Here is a 7,821-nt window from a genome sequence, read left to right as displayed (position 1 = left end):
GATTTCAGCAGGAATTTCTCAACCAGCCTGCAGAATTCCTCCACTGTAGAAACTGCAGGCCCAGAGTGGGTCACTGACCTTTCCCTCTTCAGGAAAGGGGGAGTCCTAGGGTCACCCGGCTCTGACCCCAGCCAGTTCTAAGCTTCGATGATAAGGCTTTTCCCTAGGTGGCAGCACAATCTTTAACTGGCAACTCTCATTTGGTTTTAAGACTCCCTGTGAAAGGTCTTCTGCACCTGAACTGAGTGTGAAAAAGCAAGCCAATAAACCACATTGAAGCAAAAGAGCTGCTGCTTCCTCTAAGGGACCTTTATCCAAGTGTGTGAACAAGTGGGCCCACTAACGCACCCGACTAAGACCTCACCCCACCACTGAAATGCTCATCTCCCATCTCCTACCGCCTGAGACCCAAAGGCAGGGTCTGTGCAGCTGGGCCAACTCCACTGGGATCCCCATTCCTGTGCTTCCAGTGCACACACCACACCTGATGGGTGTGCTTTTCTCAGCACTAAACTAACAGAATTCACTGATTCTTCAGGAATCAAATGGGCAAGTGGGTCTCCAAAAGGAAAAGAAATCACCATATTCTAAGGCGCAGCGGTAGAACAGAAACTGTGCCCAGGCCAGCCCATGGGTCTCTCTAGAGCCATCACTGATGGCCCCTGGGAGAGCAGGAGGGGCTGCTGAGTGTACGTGGTGTGTGGTGGAGACCGCACAGCACACACCTGGCCCATACTTGGCGCAGGGGGCAGTTAAAGGCACTGGCATGGATTCACTTTAGACATAGATATGACTTTGAATCCTGGTTCTGCTTCAGACTAGCTACATAAACTCAGGCCTATTATTTAGCCTCTTAGAATCTGTAAAATCCGAACGGTGCCCACCTCATGGGCACGTGGAAAGGATTCAAATGAACCGGTGAAGATAAAGGCCTCAGCAGTCCAGGGGCTTACTCACTGGGAGTTACCAGTATCACCGATACGTGCATCCAACTCCTTGAGTCGTCTGCTCTACCACCAGGTGGCCTCAGCTCATCACACTTGGAAGGGGGCCACCACTTTGCCCAAACTTGGCTGCAGGCTTCCTCAACCCCTCGGCTTCCCTTTTTTTGCCCAGGGTCCCCTGTCCATCAGCCACACCACAGGTTCCCTGACCACGAGGCACAGTTCAGTGTGCACAGATGCACACACCCAGCAGCTGGGAAGGAAACTGGCATCAGACACCTGGACTGTGGATCCCAACTCTGCCATTTCCTGGCTGGGTGACCTTGGGGCAAGTCACTTACCCTTTTTGAGTGTCGTGTTTCAGATTATGAAATAGGAAACATCTCCTTCCTTGTAAGATAATCAAGTGCTCAAGGGCCATTCACTATTAAAGACACGCACACGAACCAAGAGTCACATGTGATTCTAAGAAGACAGTCACGCGGTTCTTTGGTGTCTTCAGGTCTGCCCATTTCCGGGTCTGAGGGTCAGAACTAGCCTGAGGCTTTTGCAAGTTGCCCAGAGCTCACTTAACCACAGTGTCATTTCAGCAGAGAAGGCTTTGATTATTAAAAACACGTTTAATGAAAATCAAGCTTCAGAAGTGAAATGCCTACCCATGTGCAAAGAGGGGGAGCTGGTCCTAGAACCAAGGTGCCTGGCAGTCACCCCAGTGGCTTTTGAGGGCTTCAGCCACTTGAGAAGTTCTGTCATAGTCCTCCTGCCAGCATCTGGCCACGTGGGGTGGGGTGGACAGTCAGCCTCATGGCCCCTGCCAGGGAGTAAGGCCCACTCGGGACCCCAGGTGTCGTCATGCTGCTTGTCACCTAAGCAGAGCAGTATGGAGCCTGGGACCTGGCAGGGCTTGTTTGGAGAGGGCAGTGCCAACACTTAGGAGAGGAGCAAGACGCCACCACAGTCTCGTTGGAAGAGTGGCGGCACACTCTGGCATCACACCCGAGACTGGGTGTGCCAGGCACGTAGCTATCGGGGCAAGTGAGGCACTTGGACGCTCAGTGAGGAACGCCTCTGGAGGTGGCCTAGATCCCAGGGCTCTGCTGGGTACAATGCACCATGACTTTGGCATGTTTCATGGCAAGCTAGAGAGGGAAAATAGCTGAGCAAGTGCCCTGCCGAGAGAGCAAGGTTGAACCTGCCCAGGGACAGGCAGGCAAGCCTGGACCCGATGAGGGAAAGGAAAGGAGGCTCGAGGCACCCCTGCTACTCCTCCGTGGGACAGGCTGTTCTTGGGACAGCAGGTTACCAGGGCTCATAAGGCTGTCCGACAGCACGTCAGTCATAGGGAAGGGCCGGGATCCAGGCCCCAGTTGCAGCAGCAGCTAGAAGGGCACATACAACGCACGCAGACACAGAATGCAGCGACGGGTAACAACAGCAACGGGCAGCCAGCTCCTCAGCTTCTCCTCTGCAGAAGCTCTGCCATTGTGCCCTGTCCTTCCATCGCCTCCCCGTGTTCCCGCCCAGCCTGGTGTCCAGATGGGCTGGATGGAGGTAACAGAGCAGATGAAGCCTGGCTCGGGGCAGCGGCCTAAACTTCAAGGGAAAGCTGAGGAAGCATCGGCTCCCTCACTTTTCACGGTACGGACTGCACTCGATTCCCAGGTCATCTGAGCTCTCGGGGTTCTCTGCCACAGCCCTAGGGGTGTAAGGGGAAATGAGCCTGACTTCACGCGAGCAGGAGCGGCGTGAGCAGCCAGGGCAAGGAGGGCCTGGGATAAACGAACGACCTGAGAAGTCAACGCCAGGAAGAGGTGGAGAAGCCAAAGCCACCAAGAAAAGCATGTGGGCAGCAAGCTGTGGAGAGAGCAGGTCCACCACGGAGACGAGGGGAGACTGGATGAGAGCCCTGGGGAGAGCAGAGCTTCTGAAGGAGTCCAGACTGCACCACCAACCGCTCCTGGCAGCGCCTTCCTGCTTCACTCCCCACCGTGCAACAGGGCCTGGAAAGACAGGCAGATGCACGCAGGTTAATGGCATAACGTCAAAATGGCCCCTGACCTGCAGGAGTCACACCAGGCCTGAGATGCTCAGACCCCAACCTGCAGGGCGAGTCCCAGCCCACGCCACCACACCTTTCAGAGAAGCTCCAAAGCCCCTCAGCCAATACACACCCCATCTCACCATGTCCCTCAGGTGCCTGCGTGGCCAAGAACAGGCAAAACGTGCTGCAAGCACTCAAACTGTCACCAAGCACCCACTAGATAAGCTCCCATCCCACCCGATGAACCCTAAAGCTGAAGAAGTAGAAATTACCATACAGCCGTCCTCACGCTCAAGCCCGTCCTTGGAGAAGACAAGGCTACACTTCCCCTCGTGAAACCACAGCAATCTGGGGAGGGGAGTCACCCCCATCCTCTCCCAGCGGACAGGCCCCCAGGAGCCTGAGCCCGAGCAGCTGCGTTTGCTGCAACGGCCAGGAGGTGCTGGGTTGCCACTGGTGCGCCCCATCAGCCAGCCTAACCCCACCTTCAAGCAGCTTGGTTTCCCACCACGTTACTGGGTTGGTCTTCCCGGCAAAGCCCAAGTCTTTACTGGGTGACCCTTCCCTAGACCTGGCCCTACCCCAACCTGGAATGGGAGACCAAAACCCCATACCTGTCTTTCGGCCTGCATCCCCAGCTCTGGGCGCTTCCAAGATGAAGCCAGCAGGATATAGAGCACCAGCAGCCCGAAGACCACCACCAGCATCCCAGAGCAGTTGGCAAAGACAGCCTCACTGGGCAGGCTGGAGTATGAGTTGGTGCCATTTTTCCTGAGGATGACAAAACAATGTGGGCGCTCAAGAAACTTTTCTACCTGTTTTTGCCCAATGCGAGGCTCAGTGCCACTAACAGAGGATAAGAAAAGCTTCCCAGGACCTGCTGTGACCTGGAATATTAACATACTTTCCAAGTCCCTGCCATGACAAGTGTCTGCAGAATGCTTTTTCCCTGTAAGGAAGCTAAAGCTCCCAGACATGAAATCAACTTGTCCAGGGTTTACATAACTAGGAAATGGCACAGCCAAGATCTACACCCAGGTCTGACCTCAAATCTTGTTTGCTTTTCACTGCACCCCCACTACTTCAAAGAACAAAGAATGGCAGTGGTTAGGCATGCAGCCTCTAGTCCTAACACAAAGCTCTGCCACTTACTGGCTGTGCGCCCTTAGGTGCATTACTAAACCTCTCTGTGCCTCTGTTCCCTAATGTATAAGTGGCAATGACAACAAGTGTTGTAAGGCAGTTAGAGGATTAAATTTAAGATGTTTAGAAGAGTTTCTGCCACAGAGTAGGTTCTAAATCACTTTGATGCTGGGTATTTGCTGACCAGTTTACCAATCTCAGCCTAAAGAAAGACCGATTCCATTAACCTTCCAGATCAGGAACAAGCCCCATCCCAAAAGCTTCCCTCCCTTGGATGGGTCCTATGATCATCGAGTGCATCTTCTGAAGACCCTGTTCCTTCCCCTCCACCCTAGAGTTGGGGGCGCCGTCCCACTCACAGACTGGAGAAAAGCTTCTCATTGATGCCGGAAATGACAGATGCAATGGCCAGAGAGAGAATGGAGGCTCCAAAGAAGACGTGGATGGGTTTAAGGAGGCTGCGCAGACGCACGGACGCCCAGGGCAGCAGGAAGACCGCAAAGCCCAAGAACCACTGTGGACACAGGAAATACCTGATTGTACTGTGTGTGACCAAAGGTGCGCCAGGTCATCCCACCCACCAGTGCCTCCTACCCATCAGTGAACCCTTGCCCTTATCTCCCAGCTCAAACCTCCCACCAGGCATTGCCCCAGCACCACACCTAGCCTCCTCACTAGGGTCTGTTTGTCTTACACAAAGGAATGTAGGAATGTTACCTACATGAAATGCTTAGCTATCCCCAGTCTCCCGCAAACCCAGCCATCCTTGTTCGTCTCTGCTTCCTCCCTGTCCTGGCTCACAGAACTCATTTGTGCAGGGCTGACATCAGAATACGGACACTACTTCTAGAATTGCTTCTGGGTCACAGAAAGGGGCAGAGAAGAGGGCAGAAAAGATGATTTAGAGTCAGTGTGGTGCGTGCTGTGACAGTTAGCTTAGAGCGCTCCAGCACCACAGGTGGGCCGTGTGAGGGGTAAGAGCTGGAACAGGGTGAATTCAGGAACCACCAATCTCCCACAGCCCTTCAAACTGCAGATTCTACAGGATGTGCCCTGCAAGGCCGTCTCCAGGCAGTAAGCAGAAGGGATATTTGGTGCTGATGCAAGTGAAGTCCCAACGAGAGCTGGCAGCTGTGGGAATCCAAAGGAGAACAGAGAGTACCCACCTGACAGGCGAAGAGGAAGACGGTGATGATGCCCAGCCAGCTGTGCAGGGAGTAGAGATTGGGGATCTTTCTATGGCTGTGAAAGTCAAAGACGGCATGCAGCCCCAGTACAGTCAGGATGAAGGCCAGCAGGTGCATGGCTGCGTGGCCGAATTTCCAGGGCAGCTTGGGCCCTACCCATGACTGGGGCAGGCGGTAGACCAGTGATGCTGTAGGAGAGAGAGCAGTCCCTGGGCTCGGCCTCTTCCCCTGTGCTCACCCGTGCATTAGGGGAATTACCCTGACGTGATCCCAGACAGCCTCCCAACAAGAGAGGAAGGAAATGCTAGGACATCAGTATCAACTCCTCAGCATCTCCCATCCTTGCATCATTTCTGGTATAGCCATCAACCGTGAAGCAGGGAGACGAGGACCATGATAAAGGGGAGGAGCCGGAGGAGGGACAAACTAGGAGTCTGGGATCAGCAGATACGAACTACTCTACATAAAATAAACAGTGGGTCCCTACTGCAGAGCACAGGGAGCCATATTCAGTATCTTGTAATAAGCTATAACGGAAAGAAATCTGAAAATATATACGTATATATGCGTATCTACATATATATATATATACACACACACACATATATATATATATCTGAGTCACTTTGCTGTACACCAGAAAACACAACTCTGTAAATCAACTACACTTCAATTTAAGAAAGGGGAGGTGTGGGTAGAACGGGTTTCATGGCCTTGCCATTCTGTCATAACAATAATAAATGCCACTTGTATGCAGTTTTCCAGGTTGAAAAGCAATGTCACATCCATTATTTCATCTAACTGAATGAATTCTCACAACTGAAGTGAGTTGTCAAGGACACAGGCTTTAAGGTTAGATAACCGAGGTCCAAATCCAGGTTCTTCCTCTCAGCTATTTGGCATCTTTCTAAATCTCCGTTTCCTCATCTGTAAAATGGAGGCAACAATAGAGCCCGCCTCACAAGCTTCCTGTAAGAACAAAAGTGGGAGGATGTACCCAAAGTACACGGGGTAAGCTGCTATTATCAACGTCGTCATTATTCCCATTTCACAAGTGGCGAAAATGAGACTCACCTGAGCCCCAAGGCCTGCCTCTGAATGCACGGGGCAAGGATGGGTCTGGCAGGAGTAAGGAGACCCCTCAGGTAGGGCCCCGACTGTGCCACGAGAGGCTTCAGCCCCTGCTCCCTAGAGCAAGGGCTGGCAGGCTGCCGCTCACAGGCCAGGTGCAGCCCGCTGCCGATTTTCGTGAATAAAATGTTTTTACTCCATATGACTAAACATCATTTATTGAAAAGAACATCTTGTCCCACAGCTCTGCAGAGCCACCTTTCCTCACTTGTCTATTCACTTATCACTACCACACTTTTCTTTTTAATTGGAATACAGTTGATTTACAATGTTGTATTAGTTCCAGGTGTACTGGAACCAAGTGAGTCAGTTATACATTTATATATATCCAGTCTTTTTTAGATTATTTTCCCATATAGGCCATTACAGAGTATTGAGCAGAGTTCCCTGTGCTGTACAGTAGGTCCCACGCTGTCTTAATTACAGTAGCTTTATAATAAACCTGAATAGATGGGAGAGTAAGCCCTCCAACTTTGCTCTTTTTCAAAACCACCTTGACTAATCTTGGCCCTTTGCATTTCAAGATAATTCAGTCTGACTGTCAATTTTCACAAAAATAAGCACTGAGACCTTGGGGTTGAAATTAACCTACAAAACGATTTCAGAATTTACATCTTTACAATGTTTAGTCTTCCAATCCACTTACACAGTAGTATATCCCTCCATTTATTTAGGGCTTCTTTAATTTCAGTAGTTTTATATTTTTCTCTGTAGAAACCTTATATGGCTTTTGTCAGATTTATGCCTAGGTAATTAATGCTTATGGATGCTATTATCAAATTATATTTGATATTAAATAATACTTTAAATAACATTAATTTTAAAATTTGTACTTATTTTTTCCCAGTTTTATTGAGATATAACTGATATACAGCACTGCATAAGTTTGTGTAGAGCATAATGGTCTGCCTTACATACATCATGGAATGATTACCACAATAAGTTTAGTGAACATCCATCTTCTCATATAGATACAAAATTTAAAAAATAGACAAAAACTTTTTTCTTGTGATGACAACTCTTCGGATTTACTCTCTTAACAGCTTTCATATATAACATACAGCAGGGTTAACTGTATTTATCATGTTGTACATTACATCCCTAGTACTTATTTATCTTAAAACTGGAGGTTGGTACCTTTTGACTGCCTTCATCCAATTCCCTCTCCCCCCACCCCTGGTAACCATAAATCTGCTGTCTTTTACTACGAGTTTGTTTGTTTTTGGAGTATAATTGACCTACAGCACTATGTTACTTCCTGTTACATAACACAGTCATTCAATATTTCTGTACATTTCAAAATGATCACCATGATAGGTCTAGCTATGATCATCACCATACAAAGATATTACATAATTACTGGCCACATTCCCTA

At 49.9% G+C, this 7,821-nt stretch overlaps 1 protein-coding gene across 1 annotated transcript in view; it reads right to left on the bottom strand.

Annotated features, from left to right (window-relative positions):
• Positions 1–2,920: 2,920 nt before the first annotated feature.
• LOC103087490 (cytochrome b ascorbate-dependent protein 3) overlaps positions 2,921–7,821 on the bottom strand; it is a 7,204-nt gene continuing 2,303 nt past the window's right edge. The window contains 4 exon segments of the mRNA XM_082931242.1: positions 2,921–2,944; positions 3,600–3,756; positions 4,488–4,642; positions 5,295–5,503. Coding sequence (XP_082787368.1) covers positions 2,921–2,944; positions 3,600–3,756; positions 4,488–4,642; positions 5,295–5,503 — 545 coding nt within the window.

Source organism: Lipotes vexillifer, unplaced genomic scaffold (genome assembly GCF_000442215.2).
Source record: "Lipotes vexillifer unplaced genomic scaffold, Lipotes_vexillifer_v1.1 scaffold1129, whole genome shotgun sequence".
Taxonomy (NCBI): Eukaryota; Metazoa; Chordata; class Mammalia; order Artiodactyla; family Lipotidae; genus Lipotes; species Lipotes vexillifer.
Note: the sequence above shows the minus strand (reverse complement) of the source record. Positions and strands in the feature narration are given on the sequence as shown.